The 16,326-nt window shown below is 39.3% G+C and overlaps 3 protein-coding genes across 4 annotated transcripts; 1 reads left to right on the top strand and 2 right to left on the bottom strand.

Moving 5' to 3' along the window:
* Positions 1-430: 430 nt before the first annotated feature.
* Positions 431-3,480, bottom strand: snip1 (Smad nuclear interacting protein). 2 transcript variants are annotated; one of them, XM_005736092.1, is made up of 5 exons: positions 3,434-3,480; positions 2,780-2,977; positions 2,452-2,578; positions 1,556-2,097; positions 431-1,365 (listed from the first exon to the last, which is right to left on the bottom strand). In XM_005736092.1, the coding sequence occupies exons 2-5, from the start codon at positions 2,938-2,940 to the stop codon at positions 1,113-1,115; spliced, it is 1,083 nt and encodes a 360-aa protein (XP_005736149.1). In that variant the 5' UTR covers positions 2,941-2,977; positions 3,434-3,480; the 3' UTR covers positions 431-1,112. The 2 variants fall into 2 exon arrangements, with proteins under 2 accessions (XP_005736149.1, XP_013767071.1); XM_013911617.1 differs by lacking the exon at positions 3,434-3,480 and having other exon boundaries at positions 2,780-3,274.
* Positions 3,481-3,485: 5 nt separating this feature from the next.
* Positions 3,486-5,275, top strand: dnali1 (dynein, axonemal, light intermediate chain 1). Its single transcript, XM_005736093.2, has 6 exons — positions 3,486-3,685; positions 3,963-4,099; positions 4,168-4,337; positions 4,439-4,617; positions 4,878-5,042; positions 5,129-5,275. The coding sequence occupies exons 1-6, from the start codon at positions 3,605-3,607 to the stop codon at positions 5,162-5,164; spliced, it is 768 nt and encodes a 255-aa protein (XP_005736150.1). The 5' UTR covers positions 3,486-3,604; the 3' UTR covers positions 5,165-5,275.
* gnl2 (G protein nucleolar 2) lies at positions 5,269-16,255 on the bottom strand. The gene is made up of 16 exons (XM_005736094.2): positions 15,970-16,255; positions 15,257-15,341; positions 15,051-15,145; positions 14,707-14,846; positions 11,865-12,049; positions 11,687-11,753; positions 11,448-11,606; positions 11,236-11,349; positions 9,491-9,619; positions 8,739-8,843; positions 8,123-8,281; positions 7,202-7,309; positions 6,627-7,108; positions 6,171-6,253; positions 5,869-5,948; positions 5,269-5,711 (listed from the first exon to the last, which is right to left on the bottom strand). The coding sequence occupies exons 1-16, from the start codon at positions 16,031-16,033 to the stop codon at positions 5,568-5,570; spliced, it is 2,199 nt and encodes a 732-aa protein (XP_005736151.1). The 5' UTR covers positions 16,034-16,255; the 3' UTR covers positions 5,269-5,567.
* Positions 16,256-16,326: the final 71 nt, after the last annotated feature.

Here is a 16,326-nt window from a genome sequence, read left to right as displayed (position 1 = left end):
TGCTTTCAGTCCCAAAGTCACAGCTAAAGCTTAGAGGAGACCGAGCGTTCTCTGTTGCGGCTCCAATGCTTTGGAATAGCCTTCCTCTCCATATTAGAGAAGCTACATCAGTGCCAGTTTTTAAGTCCAGATTAAAAGCCTATTTTCATTCCCTGCAGTCTGTGGGTGACTGACATTTTTTTTAAATTAATTTTATTGCTATTTCTGGTTTTTGCTATTACTATATTTATATTGTACAACACTTTGGTCTACCAGGTGTGTTTTAAAAGTGCTATATAAATAAATGATGATGACTATTAGAGAGTACTGTAATTAAAAGGCTAAAATCATCATAAACAAATTGTATTACCCACTTGTTAAATAATTATGGTGCCTATTGTCCTCCTTAAAACGGGACATTTTATGAAACAAACGGACACCAGTTTGCTCCAATAAAACTCTTCAAAATTTTATTTACAGTACAAAAATGAAAATTTACTATGAACTTCTATGAATGGGCAAAAATAAGAATGGTGCATACAGATTCCAGTAGTGCGAGGGAACACAACAGCGTTAATAATTTTTCCTGCACTACAAGCAAAGACAAAAAAAGGAAAAGGAAATATCCTTACATCTTATACTGCAATGTTTACTCTGACAATAAAAATGCTTTTTAAACATGAATCTAGAGTTCACATTCCAATAATGTAATGTACACTGACACATATAGCATGGACATAGACAATTAGCTATGCTTTGCACTAAGTGCTGTGGTGCAAAAAAAATATAGAATATATAACTATAGATTGGTGAGATATCTTTATCTGTCACTGAGCACATCTTAATGTAATGCGAGCAATGTGAGATGTAAGATCCGTCACTTATCACATAGACATTATACAACCTGAGAAAAAGTCTTCTTTGAGACAGCTGTGGCAGGTTCAAGCAAGAGATCAGTAATTACACAATATACACCAACAAATCCTGTTCCATTATTTAAATCAGTTCCTGCATTTACCAGTTCAAACTTATTGCTCCATTCCCTGCAGAAACAGTTCTTTTTCTGTTGTTGTTTTTGATGATGATATTATCTAACCTGAATGAACTTCGGCAATCAAGTACTTTGGAACAATTTACTCATCAAGGCCCTCGTCTTCCTCTTCCTGCTTGGCGTCTACCTCGGTTGTGTCTGAGAACTCGTGAAGCAGCACGTATTCACGGCTGCTGAAGCCAAATTTTATGACATCTTTTTCTTTGAGTTCATAGTACCGCTGGGGCTCGATACGCTGGTTGTTCAGATAAGTGCCATTGCCAGAGCCAAGGTCAATAATGTAAGGCTTTACCCTCCGGCCCGTGGTGCCATCTGCCCGCGTAAACTCCACCAGTCTGCAGAAATGAAGACAGAATGGTGGACATGATCTATTTGCAAATGGGGATCACGACTAAAGAGTCATTCAACATATTGGACAACAACAATAGTAAATAGTAATCACCACAGATCGAGCATGTTTTTCAAACAAAAAGAAAACTAGAGTAAAAAAATAAATAAAAATGTGCTGATGACTGTTCTTCCTACCTGTACTGGAATACTGCATGTTGCTTGGAGCAGGATGGGTGATCAATCGGGATATCAGCAATTCTTCTCTGTCGCCCCAACAAATAGGCACTCTGTCTGTGAATGTACATGACTGGAAGAGCCTCATCATTCTTGAAAGGGTACAGTCGCCATCGGCGCTTCGGAATCCGAGCCTCAGGCGGCTCGTTGTACTTGATCACCACTCCCCGAAATGTGTTTGTGTCCTCTGTGAGTGCCCCTGAAAGTTCAAAGTTTGGCTTCTCTTTCACAGCAGGAGCAGCGCTTGCCTCATCACCCTCTTCTTCTGACCTCCCCAAGTCTCGCTCTTGGTTTTCTTCACGTCGCTGGCGATTTTCCCTGCGTCTCTCATCTTGCTGCTGTCGTTCAGCTTGTTGAGAGGCAAGAGCATTTCGCTCCCTATGCCTCTCCCCACCGCGCTCTCTCTCCCGTGGCCTATCAGATTCCCACCTACTCCGTCTGTCCTCTGGTTGCTCATTTCTTCTTCTTCTCTCGTCGCCGCTAGCTCTATGCTCATCCCGTTCCTGTGACATATATTTACAGAATACTTACACAGTTACATTTTTGAGTAGTTAATTATGTTGTACTGCATTACCCTTCAGTATGGAATAGTGGGCTCTAGTTTGTTTGACATATATTGTCATTACTGCCAGATGCCTCTGAAAAACATTAAAAATGGGACAACTGTAGACCAATGTTGGGTCTCTACACAGAAAACAGACTGCCTCAGACTGTTAGTACTATCTGACTAGCACTTGGGTTACACAAGCTTCTGTGTGGTAAATTCCAGATGAGTACTTTATACCACCTAGATCACTTTACACTCCAGTGGTGCTGCTGAATTGCAAAATGTTTCCCAATAATTTGAAACTAATCACCCGCTTTACTCTGACATCCCCGTGGTGAGGACTACGGCTTCTCCTTTTTCTCGGAGATCTGCTGCTTCTTCTGGCGGGAGAGGTTCCCCTTCTACCTGGTGAACGGTCCCTCGTCCTTGCAGGTGACCTAAATGAAGAACACAAGAGAGTATTAAGCGACCGTTCACACGACATTTCCCACCGTTGAGATGCAACTAGTGGCTGTAGCTAGCCCAAGTAAGTACTACAGCGATATACTCAAAAAAACTGACTCTGTCACGGTTGTCAAGTTGATCAATATGACACATGTGGCAAAATTAAGGTGGTATGATAACTTTAGTGCACACACCGACTCGTTCCTCCTCTCTGTGGACTGGAGTTGCCGGGGGATCTCGACCTGGAGCGGCGTGATCTCTGTGGCCTAGCAGGGCTCAGTTTCTCCTGCTTTATCTTTACTTCGGCTTCACGCTCCGGACTTTCTCTTCTCCTGTGTCGCTTCTCTTTGGCCATGCTTAAAATAATTCTCTCAAATCGACCGTTGTATAACCTAAAAAGCATACATTTTCAACCACACCACTGTATGTGCAAAAAAAACAAAAGCCTCGGCATGTAACAAACTTCGCCCGTTACGCCGAGATCACGCACTTCCGCTTCCCGAGGTTCACCGAGAATTAAGCTCCGCCAGTGTCCATGTCTCACGTTGGTTCCGACATGAGATGCCGGCCAGTTTATTTCCTGTACAGCCTAAATATTTAGTGTATTGAAAAAGCTGGTACATTCTTTCATTATTTACATATTCGTTTAACACACATTACTTTTACTTGATGCAGCCAGTAAACACAAAACAAACAAAAAAGGCATAGTAAAAGTAAAAGATACACAAGGTGGTAAAAGTAAAAAACAAACAAACATCCCACTTGGCTCTTTTAAATAGATTTTTTAAAATACTGATAAAAATGCATTTATCTCAAAAGAATTTTTGAAAAAAAAAAGTGTCACTAGCCTGTACTCCTGGAGCTAAGCGCTGATTCCGCTCGCACACATTAAAACGTAACGGACATTGTTGCCAAGACAACCGAAACAATGAGCGTGAACTTTATGTAACTAAACGCTAGACCAAGAAGTTTCAGGTTTTACTGTATAAGTTTATTCTATTCCTCTATTGTAAACGACAATGATTCCTCCAGCTGACACGCTGCTGAAATACGACAATCCAGTTCTGGTCAACAAAAGCACAGACAGAAAATCACCAAAGGTGAGTTTATCGAGCCAGCCGTGTTTATGGCACAAGTCTCAGGGATAGATTTGAGATTAATGTAAAAGTTATGCTATCCAAGATCCCGAGAGTCTGATTAAAGCTTAATGCAATTATACTTACATCCACTAATATATTTGCATGCATACACAGTTACAAGGTGGTTCTGTAAGGTGTATTTTATAATAGATTTACGAAAATGTATCAGTCATTTAAAAAATCAAATCAGGGTAATAATATGTTTGTCTGATAGTTTATGAAACATCTGTCACTACAGGGACGCCCTTTGAAAGTAAGCCCTCAGCAGCCCATTGACTCTACACCTGTTCCACCACCTCCTAAACCAAAATCAGCATCTACTGAGGCTACTAAGCAGGAAAATGAGGAGCTCCTCAATTCAATCCTCCCACCCAGGTAGAGTTTTTTCTATCCATAGCGTGTTCTTCAGCAAGTTCAGAACTTTACAAATTTTCCTCTTACAGGGAGTGGATGGAGGGAAACCAACTGTGGGTGCAGAAAGTATCCAGTACACCTTGTACGAGAGCAGATGTGTTGCACCTAGAAGAACTCCTAAACACAAAACTGCAGCAAAGACAGGCCAAAGAAACAGGAATCTGCCCTGTCCGCAGGGAGCTCTATTCCCAGTGTTTTGGTAAGGAAGAAGCTGAGATGTTGCTGATTATAGAAGGTAGAATCAATACACATAAATACAATAAATCACATAAGTTTTTTTGTCATTCTTTTTCTTTTGAGATGAATTACTCAGACAGGTAACCATCAACTGCGCTGAGAGGGGTATGCTATTGTGGCTGGTCAGAGATGAGATTCAGATGACCATTGCTGCCTACCAGACCGTGTATGAAAGCAGCATAGCTTACGGCATGAGAAAGGCACTGCAGGCTAAGAAGGGCGAAGCTGATATGAAAAACAGAGTAAGGATATCAGGTTCCTTATGAGTTACAAATACAGGGTCACAATATATATATTTTTAATACTAAGCAATTTATAGATGCTGGGAAACTTACTTCGCCACTCATGTAGTTCAGCTGTCATTTAGCTAGGAGTCCAGCAGAGAGCACAATTTCTCTATTTTACAGTTACTGTACAATGACAGTGAGTGGCTGCAGTGCTTTTTACAGGATTGACCCTGCATCAATAACAAACTCACACGTATGCGTTGTTATACGGGCAGATTTTGGAGCTAGAGAACGAGAAACAAGAACTGAAGAAGGCGCTGAATGAAGAGAAGGCTAAATGTGAAACAGTTGAGAAGATAGAAGCTGAAAAGCGACAGCTAGAGGAAAAGAGGCACGATGACGAGATCCAGTTCCTAAAGAGAACCAACCAACAGCTTAAGGTGACTTTTTCAATTACATATTAGAGAATAATTCTTGTAGATTGTGTTGTCTAAAGATTTCTTAACCACCCCTTTTTTCTTTTCAGGCTCAACTGGAAGAGATAATTGCACCAAAGAAGTAAAAAAACAAACAAACAAACACTTAGCTGGCATTTCTCTGTACAAGATTGTGTTCACTTGTAATTCATCTTATTGCTTAATGATACATTAAAGTAAAAACTTAGTGTAATTTACAAATGTTTTATTGTCCTGGCATAACAAGTACACTTCAAACAACTACTGCACATTGCTCTTGAACGTCAAGAGAGCAGTACACTTGTATATGATGAATGAAATGTCATTCAAATACAGTTCTGCACTGAGGGGACAAAGTTACAACAGTCATGAAGATAAGGCATCAAGTTGATTAAGACCACCTTAGTGTTCCACCTTCTGCCAACCTTTTTTTTATCCCAATAAAAATAGCTTCAGGCTAATTTAGATACATATTTCTTACATGTGTGTTTTATTTTATTCAACTCCAGTCTAGTGCTTCGATTTCTTGGTATTTTGACCTTCTGTGCCTGATGCTGGGATTTTTTTGTTCTTGTTCTTGTTCTTCACATTGTGAGTTTCATAATAACGTACGCCAACTTTCTTCGTCCTCTGAGCACGATCCATTGCTCTTCTCTGTAGAGAAAGAAAAGAGAAACAGAAGAGGAAAAAAAGTGAAATCTTCTTCTAAAAAAAGACCAGAGCTTTTCATTTCCAATGTTACATCAGTAAGAAGAACATTCACCAGAGAAATCTGGCCTGTTTGACATCAGAGAGAACAAACACCGCATACCTGTTTAGACGTGAGTCTGTTCGGCTGGGCCAGGTCCTCACCCTCCTCAGCTTTCCTCTTTTTACCCCTCTGGTTTGGAGCTGAATTCAAAGAAAGATGAACAGATCTGATGTCACTGCCTGACGTACCCATTCAAATCTAAAGTTTGTGCAAAATATCAAGTTGATAAATATCAGTAATTGATTATTCTGTTGGAACTGCAGAAGGTTTATTGGACCTTAACCACATCTGATAAAGCCTTTCCCAAATTATTTTTACATCCAGAACCATACAAAGTCATAACAAACAAGCTGACTGACTACCTTTCTTCTGTGCTTGCTTAGTCGCTGCTGACTGTTTAGTCTTGATGTCTGTGAACACTTTGTCAGAAAGCGCCTTAGGTATCCTGTCCAAAGAAATGGAAAAAAGTAAATCATTACAAAACAAGGCAAACAGTTTATCCCTGTTGGGGTCAGCTGAAATGAACAGTAATTAAATTAGGCTCAGATTAACTATACAGCGGTTACTTGACTTTGTTCTTCAGTGTGTGCTGAAATTCAACACAAGCATTAAAGAACACAAAAGACACAAACGTTATGGCATCAAAATGATCACTGCTAGTCATCAGCAGCTTCAAGGCTGGTTAGCACGGACCACCTAAAATGCGTGGCATCTCTATGTCTGACAACTTCACATTACGTTACTGGACGAAACACAATGGTGGCAGTACACAAGACAAAGAAAATATGCGAGTGAGGTTTGGGCTTGAGCAGACTGACCGGATTGCAGAGAAGCGATTGGATTTGGCTCGGTCCAGAAACTGCTTGTACTTGGCGATTTTCACATCCAGCTCACGTATGACCTTCCGTGAACTCTTGCTGCCGTTTGTCTTTTCAGTCTGAGAGGTTGTGGGCTCAGAGATGTCAGTCACTTCATCAGCTGGTTCAACGCTTGTCGCATCTTCCTCTTTGCCTTCGTTTTCCTCTGTGCCCTCATCTTCCTCACCATCAGAGCCAGAAAAATCTGACATGTCCAGATCAGGCATGTCCATGGGAACTAAGTCTTCCTCGCTGAACTCTGGAGCCACACTGATTTTGCCAAAGTTTTGTCTGACATTAGCCAGAATCTTCTGGACCTGTTCCTTCTGTCTCTGCTGTTCTTCCTCACGTTCCTCTGAGATGGCGTCCGGATTGTCTGGTTGTTCCTTCTGTACATGCTCTACTACCTCCGACGGTCCTGCAACTGGCAGTGGCTTCTCATCCTAGCGAAAACACAGCAATAAAAACAGGTTTACACCGAGGGCACAGTTTGGTGCGCTTAAAAAGCCCTAGAGAGAAATTCAGTGTAATCTTACCTCTTGATCTCCTTCAGGTCCAGGGGGTTTCACAAAGAAGGGGATACGTCCTCTCTGCCAGTCATTCAATACCATTTTAGAGACTGTGGCGAGATCTGGCTCACCGCCCTGTACAAAAACAAGAAGAGATTGCTAAGACATCTTAAGACTTAGTGATTTAAAGCTGAAGTAGGCAGCAATAAATAAATACATTTAAAAAAAAAATATATATATATCTAGTGTTTCAGAGGCAGCTGTAGCCCTGCAGCTCTTCTGGACTCTATTTTCAGACTTAAACATTTGGCAGTGAAAGGAGAGAGTCCAAGCAGAAAGAAAGTCTGGCGGTACAATCAGTTAAGCAGAGAGTTTCCATCTGGTAAATAAGAGCTCATCGTGTCCTATGTGGAGAATGAAGTGAATGTAACTTTTTTAAATGCATACACAGCACATACATAAGACCCAAGCTCTTCAGTGGGGGAGGGCTGTTTTTGTTTCAGTCCTGCCTTCTCTAGATTTCTGCCTACGCCATATTTCAGAGAAAATGTCAAGACAGTACAGCATTTTTAGAGAGAAATAAGGCTCAAGGAGAGTCCTAAATTCAAATACATGGGAGAAATGTGCAACAATGAAGTTGGTAGGAACACAACTTTAAGGGGAAAAATGTTTGTAAAACCTGCTTTTGCAGCAAAGTCAGCAGTCATTAACTCCCCCACAAAACTACACAGAGGCATTAAAACACTTGTTTCTAGAAAAACAGCACAATAAATACCCAAGCTGAAAAATAAACCTTAACCATTACCTCTTACACATACAATGAGTTAAAATGCTCCATTGTAGCTATAAAATTATATATTTTTTATATCATCAGAACTTATAAAGCAAATGTTTGGGAAAAATATACAAAGCAGTTTTCAAGTATAGCCTCTAAATAAGAAAATGAACCTTCAAAAGTTTCCCTGTGCGAAACGCCAGTTTCTCAAGAAAGTCATCAGCACAGTTCCAAGTAGGGATGCGGTAGGTCTTCTGAATGTATTCTGGTTTGGCCCGCTCCAGTACTGCACCGATGTGCTCCTCTGGGTTCTTGATCTTTTCCACTTGAACCTTTGCAAAAAGGGGAAAGAAAAAGATGAGTACTTTAAGACGTGAACGTGCAACCTTTCAGTTACGCTGACTTTAAGGGTGAAATGCTGAACCTCGGATGCCCCACAAGGATCCCGAGGATCAGAAATAGAGCAGATAAAGACATTTTTAAAAACAGTTGGGTATTAGCATTATGAAGGCCAAACCACTTTAAAGTCTCAGTTCGTTATTCCCCGAATCCTCGAGACTGTTAAAAATACAACATTAACAGTTCGGTTGATTATACTAAGTTACCAGGACACCATTTCTCGGATCTGTGCTTAGATTTTCAGATGTTATTGTTTTTCCTAGTTTTATGGGAAGTCCAAATAAATTCACCCTTCTTATTATACTGCAGTGGCAGACATTAAAAAAGCTCAATCAAATTAATTAATTAAAAAAAAAATCAATTGGAATAAACTTTAAAAAACAGACTTACTACTCCTTTCAAAACAATATCAGATTCACTGTCTTCTGAGGGGTAGACAACACCAGGGCAGTCAATGAGGAAGATGCGCCTCATCAAAGTGATGTACTGCCACACCTTAAACAAAAGAGAGAGAAAGATTAACGCTGTATGTGTGGTCCATGAAATTCTGTTTCACAAACGATGAGAAACACATTTCACCTTGTTGGTATCATTTGATATAAAATCTTAAAACAAGGAAAAACTGCTGAAAGAATTATAAGTGGGAAAGCAAAATGTACGTGATCTATGAAAGTGCTACGGATCATAACCTTGTTTGGCTTTCGTAATTGCTGAGTATGTGCTGAGAATAAAACACAAGGTGGGAAATAAAGCACTGCTGGCCACAGGCCTATGAGAGTCACTGGATAGGTGTGCAGAAAAACTGCTCAGTTATAGTCCAAGCTTACAATTTTGGCTCTAAAGGTAAAGCCATTTTCCCCTGACTTTCCCCTTGACCGGTCTTTGTACGCCAAGGTTTCAACCCTTCATTTGTTTCCAAAAAGGATAAACAGATGAAGAGAGAGGAAATGAAGGATAAAAAATGGTTGTTTTTACTCTTTTACTCTCCACTTAGTTTTTCAGTTATATTTTTAAAAACAGAGGGTAGACTGCTTCTGTTACTGAAGCCATCAACATTAAGCAGCAACGGGACTTTGACTAAACCCAAAATATAATCATGTGAACCTAACTACTGTATAGTTAATACGATATATTGATTTTACCTTCGTTTCTCCAGCGAGGGGTGCAACATTGCAAACCTTCTTTGACCTCAGAGTGTTGATGATCGAGCTTTTTCCAACATTTGGATATCCAATGAAACCCACACTTATTTGTTTTTTGTCTGTGTGGAGCTGTGTGAGGGAAAAATAAAGTCAGGAAGTCTTTGTCTGTCCTCTTTGAAGGGATGTAATTCCTCTGTTGTCTCTTTCAAGCTTTTCTCAAGTATGCTGCCAGGGCAGTCAGGGCAATACATAATCTAATGTTATGGTTGTAACTGTGTGGAACACAGCACAGTTTTGGGACAATGAAGCATTCTTTGTAGTTTAGCCTCTGTAGACCACCACAGTGGATAAAAAAAATGTGCTTCATTTCAGCTTTAATTCAAGTGGTTTAACAAAAATGCACCGAGTTAAATGTTCAGGAATTACTGCCATTTTTATACACAGTTCCCCATTTTCAGAAGCTGAAAAGTAACCTCAGAAAGACAGCCTGAAGTCTAGAACTAATGGACATCACCAGATGCTGCATGTCCTTCTTTCACATGGTGTACCAGGCCTTTACTGCAGCTGTCTTCAGCTGCTGCCCTCTTTTGAAAAACAGCTTCAGTTTTGTCTTCTGTAACTCAAAAGCATGTTCATGTTGGGTTGAGATCAGGTGACTGTCTTGGCCAGTGAAGAATATTCCATTGATTTGCCTTGAGAATCTCTTGGGTTTCTTTTGCAGTATGTTTTGGATCATTATCCATTTGTGCAGTGAAGTACAAATTCATTTTGCTACTTATATCAGCAGTCACATCATCAGTAAACACAAGTGGTCCATGTCCACTGGCAGCCATACATGTCTATGTTATGACATTGCTTCTACTATGTTTGAAATATAATGTGGGATTAATCAGCTCATGAGCTGTTTCTCTCCTTCTCTATACTTTTCTCTATCCATTACTCTGATAAAAGTTCATCTCGGTTTTCAGTGATTTGTTTTCCAGAACTGCGGAGACTCTTTCACATGTCCTCTGATATGGTCTAACCTGCCCTTTTAATGTTTGTAACCAGTGGTTTGTACCTTGTTGTAAATGATCCGAATAAGTTATCTGTTTAATTTGTCATGGAATAACAAAGGAACGGGACTCACCTAACCATGAAACTACCTTTCAGTCAATTAGCCAATTACATTTGAGCCTCTGAAAATGGGGGACTGTATATGGATGTGATTTATAAAAAGTTAATGCAATACTTTTGGTAAACCCCTTGATTTACAGCAGACAGCCTGTCAATCTTCAGTTACAGCTTGATTGAAACTCCACTGTGGTGGTTTACTGCAGTTAAATTAATATATTGTGTCAATGTAAACTACTTAAAGACCTAAAAGCATATTTTACAGTTTAGTAAAGTGTTTAAAAATCGAAAGGAAATATGATGCAAAACAATAATAATGCACAATTGACAAACCAATGTAGCTTGTCATCAAACAGATATGTTTATTCCAATGTTTGTGATTCTAACATTAACACATTAAATACTGCTCATTAAATGCCTACAGTGTCCCAGCTAACCTAATTAAGCATCAGATATTGTGTTCACAGCTATATACACATTAAGTTGTTACAAATTATTACCACTTGACAAATCTATTGTCTTGCACAACAACATGATGATAAATGTATTTTTTTAAAACTCTATATAATAAAACAACTCAAATATTTTATTTGTGAAAGTTTTTGCATTTCGAACAAAAAGCATTTGCTTACCTTGCCAAACTGCCTGAGCAGCTGGATGAGAGAGCCCTTACCAAATGAGTTTGTGAGGCTGGCGTGGAAAGCCAAAGTGGGATATTCTTGAGACAGAACAGCCACCCAACGTTTCTGGTTTAACAATGAGCAGAGACCAAGTTTAATACTAAGAAAAGGCAACTACAACCAGTCATACAGGAAACCGGGGGGGTGTGCTGTAAATATCTTACCGTGACCCAGGTGGGCACAAGGTCACACTTGTTTAGAACAAAGATCAGATGTTTCCAGGATTTCTCTTTCTTTAGATACGTTTCAATGCTCTTAGACCGTGTTCCCATAGGATCTCGGGCATCCAGCACTTGGATGATGACATCAGATGAGTCAATCACCTGTAAAAATAAAAGAGGACTCGAGAATGACCACACAACACTTTACTGCACTAACATACTACACAAGGTGGAGACGATACCTTGTAAAGTTCTCCCCAGATTCTCTTGGACTGACCCTTTTTGAAAATCTCCTCACGTGCTTCCGCCCTTTAGTGAATAAAAAAGTAGCAGGGATTTAACGACACTTTAAATGTGAAAAAAATGCATTTAAAAACAAAAAAAAAACAAAGAAAGAAGAAACAAAAAGAAAATTCTTACCGGACCCCTGTGTCCTCGGTAACCAGGTCTTTGTCATTTTCTGCATTATAACTTAGGGCTGAGGCCTCAGCTTGCTCTACAAGGTCCTTGACATCGCCCACAACAAGACTGGGCCTCTTCCTTTGAGCCTTAGGTCCAAAAGTGTTCTCAAAACCCTCCGTGTCTAGAATGTGAACCTTAGAGTTCTGCAATTATAGAAAGATAGAACATTTTGTGATAAAAAAAAAAAAAGTTTTTATATTAACAGTGAATAGCTCTGCCAGCAATATACTTACAGCAGGACCTTATATCATTTATTTACAAAATCAGATAGAATTATGACTGTGGTTTTATTAAGTTTGGACTTTGTTCTTTCCAGCATGAACAACACACTTAAAGGATCCAGATGTTGAAGCTGGACTGCAAAATCCATTTAAATTTAACATTATCATGCTGTATTTAAGCAGAGAGGAAACATAAAGCTCTTTTTTTTCCAATGTTAAAACACAGTTTGTGATACAGTCACAAACAGCTCTCCAACAGTTTCAGTCAGAAACACACAATAAATGAATATATTAAACAGAACACCCAAATATGCGACAAAGCCAGTGAAACAGCAAAGACTATGCCAGTGCTGATTAAGTGTTCCAGCGATCTTAAAACACACGCCATACCTCTATTGCAAAACTGCCACGAGGGGTGGAGGAGCAGGTTAGTCAGAAACAACACTGTTTACAGCCTCAGGTCACCTCAACTATCTGCCAAGAGGTCCTACAAAGCACTCTGGTTGTTTGAAAACACATTTTTCTGACTGAACCACTGGCTCTTGCTTAATTTGTCTGCCTTTTGGAGCAATATCATTCCACTGGTCATTCAGTGATCATACATTAAGATTACAGAGCACTTTCATACTTTACTAGCACTTCTGTGCCATTTAGTTACATAATTGTAATATTAATAAAAATAATAAAAGGTCATCTTCTGGTAACCCGGTGATGAATTAAGAGATTATTTTGAACTCTTTCACACTCTAAGAAATGCCTCAACTTCATGAGGGACTATAGCACATGGCACAAGAACAAGAACTGGATTTTATTTAGAACTGTGTTGGTTATGTTGAAGGGAAAAAAAATCCAAGTCTGGATGAAGGCAGCTCTCTCATGCCTAGCGTAAGCCAGTACATTCAGGTTCACAGTAGGGCAGAGGAAAAATTGTATGAGGATTAAAGTGAGTCCTCTTATTCGTCTCACCTCATGAAGCCTCAAGAAAGAGTTTACTCACACAGACGAAAATAGCTAGGATCTTTATCTGCATTACTTACTTTAGTCATTATTAAACGCATTCCACTTACTGGTTATTTCCTACTCAAATTTTAAACATGCCACTTGTTAACCCCTTTAAAAGAATCACTCTCTTAATCCCACTGTCGTAAGCAAGTTTAGACCCATGTGCAAAGAGCTATTTATATTTAAGCTTACAGAACACTTTAAATCACATACTTTATTTATTAATAACATAATCTTTGATTTTATTTTTATTTATTTATTTATTTTTTTTGGGGGGGGTTAAATCCCGTTTTCACTATGCATCACTACGACTGCCCCAGTCAGCTACTGTATCAGAAGATACACCAGACCACAACATCTTATAAAGTAACGTGAAGAAGTGTGTTTGCTAGAGCAGTTTCGGTTGATTCCCCCCCCCCACATGTAGCCCTTTACCTTTGATGTCTGCCTGCTTCGCTGAAATAAAAATAGGATACCTGCAGCTGATTTACTTCAAATCCATGGAAAATTATCCTTTTAGCCTCAGCACGAACCACATTATTAGTTTCTCTTTTATTGAGGGTGCGTTGCTTATTAATGTTTGAAATAATGCAATGTCTAAGTTATTTTTAGACTCCTTACATTCTCAGCTGACCAAACAGCCTTACTTGCAAAGACAGCTATCTAATATTAAGTTATTCCTTTCTTCTGCGGCCTTGTTCTTTAAACATTAATTTTGTCACAGGCTCTGTGCCGACTTTCAGGTACACTCCATCCACACGGAGATAGAAAGCAGTGTCAGATGAAGTACACTCCCTGGCATCTGCAGTTTCAGAATCAGAATCAGAAGACTTTATTCACCCCCAAGAGGCAATTAAGAAGTTGCCTGTAAAACTCTGAGAAAGCAAGCTTAATAAATGCTGCCATTATACTGTTATCAATGCAATGCACTTTATTTTGCCAGGCTATTAACACATACTTGGAAAAGTGATATATTACATCCATCCTTGCTGACCTTTATTAAAATTCTGAGGTAGCCGATAAAGACTCGCCTCCACACCACAGCTGGAACCACCTAACTCCCCATGTGCTGCTGTTAGAGATCCTGGAAGGCTTACTTGTGTTTTCTTACTGCAGTAGTTGGCCTTTGTTGTCTGGGTCCCTACGCCCAGTAATGCCATGGTTAGACATCTCAGGCAAGCAAACTGTGTGTCCTCTTTTAAATCTCTTGTTTTTGTTTTTTACCCTTGTTGGCACAATTTGTTGTTTTGCTATTATTTTGTTATCATGTTTAGATCCCAAGGTTTGCATTTTAATTATACAGTTAGGTCTATACCTGACAGCGTTTCACATCCAGTTTTTTTTTTTTTTCTGAGCCTCTGAAAATGGAAGACTATGGATAAAAATACATGTAATTCCTAAACAACAAATTCAATATTTTTTGTTAAACTCCTTGAATTAAGATGTCACCTCTGCACTTCAAACACATCTCAACTGCTTCATTTTAATTTCAGTGTGTTGGTGGTGACTGTTCATAACAATACATACATATATAATAAAAATCTTACAAGAATAAGCTTTAAAGCCTTTATACTCACATGGGCTTTGACTCTATCGTGCAAAAGGGACATAGGCAATTTGCTTTGTCTCATCACCACACGATATGGATCCTTCTTTACTGCCTCCATCTCCTCCTGGAATTTCTGGAGGGATGACTGCTTGATCACACGGGTATTTGCTTAAATACAGAGTATAGAAATATGGGTTAGTCATATAATGAGAATAAAAATGATATGGTATTATTGTAGTGAACATTTTATTTTTACAAATTCAACTGACAATATTTCAAACAAGAGCAACATATGAGCAAATGGTATTACCTCCAATTTAATTAATTTACAGTATACACTATAACATACACAACAGTAAAGACATTTCTCACCAAACCATTTGATGTTAGGTTCAACTCTGGCAACAGTTCCCGGAGCTACTGTGGACTGGTACTGTAAAGGTTTGACGACTTTTCCACGGCTATCACTGTGGACAAAAGATCTCTTTCATTCTTGACACATCACTTACGTTACATTGTAACAGTAAACTATATCAATAAAAAAGAAAAGAAAAAAGAAAAGAAAAATATTTGCTTACCATCTTTGTTTTTGTCTGTACATATTCAGGCGCTTGATAGTGGCTCGGTCCCTCATGTTGTTTCCACCAGCACCTTTGGCTCGATCTGTCGAATAAATTTATGTTTACTTTAACGGCTCATTAACGAAACCCACATGTTATTACAATGCACTTACTTGTTAGTCAATTTATTGCAAGGGAAATACCATATTTATAATCAACTAAGGCCTCTGATTTTTTTTTTAAGGACCGTGCAACAACATTCATGTTTTATTACCTTAAACAGTTTTAAATGTGCTGAACAAATGACTGGGTTTCAGTGTAAGGTGCCGGTATAGTGCTGTTAACAGCTTATACAAACACGTAACTTTATAATTCCTATCAAGATATACTGCATTGCTAGTTATGACTACTAACCAGACACACCGTACACGTTCATTTTTAAAGGAGCATCATTTTCCACCCCAAGATTGCAGCTCAGATTTTACCGTAAATATGTTTAACTTTCATAAAACAGGTGTTTGACACGACAAAACTTAAAAGGCTATATCTTCCTACAGTACGCAACAGTGTAAGTTAAGTTTTAGATTCATCACACCGCTGTGAAGTCTTATTTTGATACGCAACGCTATTATTATCTAAAATAACGCAAATATGACTTTCTCTGACAATGACTAGCAACAATTAGCATTAGCTGTAAACAAGCAGTTTGGCTAATGGGAGAGTTAGCTCACCGGGGTTGCTGCTGGATGTTGAGGGGTTTATTGAGCTTTTCCCCTTGTACCGTGTCTTCACCATGTTGCCCTCTTACTCGGTAAAGCCTTCCACAGAAAAAAAAATACGAAGGTGTCTGAACGGCGATGTTTTGTTGCCGTTATTCCCCTCAGCTCGAAAATGTACACCCTACACGTGTTCTTAGGGTGAACAGGAAGGACATCATCAATAGAGCGACGGAGGTGAGAACCAATCAGAAAGCTCCTGCGTGCGTACTTAGGCTGTGTCCCAATTCAGGGTCTGCACGCTTGAAGTACGCACACTACGCGTACTACGTACGGTGCGTACTATAAGTACGAGAAGTGCGGAAGTGAGAG

This window comes from Pundamilia nyererei, unplaced genomic scaffold, assembly GCF_000239375.1.
Source record: "Pundamilia nyererei isolate P.nyererei 1_Seehausen unplaced genomic scaffold, PunNye1.0 scaffold00067, whole genome shotgun sequence".
In the NCBI taxonomy this organism is placed as follows: Eukaryota; Metazoa; Chordata; class Actinopteri; order Cichliformes; family Cichlidae; genus Pundamilia; species Pundamilia nyererei.
The sequence above is the reverse complement of the archived record's forward strand: the minus strand, read 5'-3'. Positions and strand labels throughout refer to the sequence as shown.

Excerpts from the sequence above, each read along its gene's own strand:
- dnali1 (XM_005736093.2), top strand. The coding sequence starts at position 3,605 with ATGATTCCTCCAGCTGACACGCTGCTGAAATACGACAATCCAGTTCTG. Across the intron at positions 4,100-4,167 it reads AATTCAATCCTCCCACCCAG|GGAGTGGATGGAGGGAAACC; the intron begins GTAGAGTTTTTT and ends TTCCTCTTACAG. Across the intron at positions 4,338-4,438 it reads GCTCTATTCCCAGTGTTTTG|ATGAATTACTCAGACAGGTA; the intron begins GTAAGGAAGAAG and ends TTTTCTTTTGAG.
- snip1 (XM_013911617.1), bottom strand. The coding sequence starts at position 2,988 with ATGCTTTTTAGGTTATACAACGGTCGATTTGAGAGAATTATTTTAAGC. Across the intron at positions 2,579-2,779 it reads CAGAGAGGAGGAACGAGTCG|GTCACCTGCAAGGACGAGGG; the intron begins GTGTGTGCACTA and ends TTCTTCATTTAG. Across the intron at positions 1,366-1,555 it reads CATGCAGTATTCCAGTACAG|ACTGGTGGAGTTTACGCGGG; the intron begins GTAGGAAGAACA and ends TCATTTCTGCAG.
- gnl2 (XM_005736094.2), bottom strand. The coding sequence starts at position 16,033 with ATGGTGAAGACACGGTACAAGGGGAAAAGCTCAATAAACCCCTCAACA. Across the intron at positions 11,607-11,686 it reads TCTGGGGAGAACTTTACAAG|GTGATTGACTCATCTGATGT; the intron begins GTATCGTCTCCA and ends TTATTTTTACAG. Across the intron at positions 9,620-11,235 it reads TGCTCAGGCAGTTTGGCAAG|CTCCACACAGACAAAAAACA; the intron begins GTAAGCAAATGC and ends TCCCTCACACAG.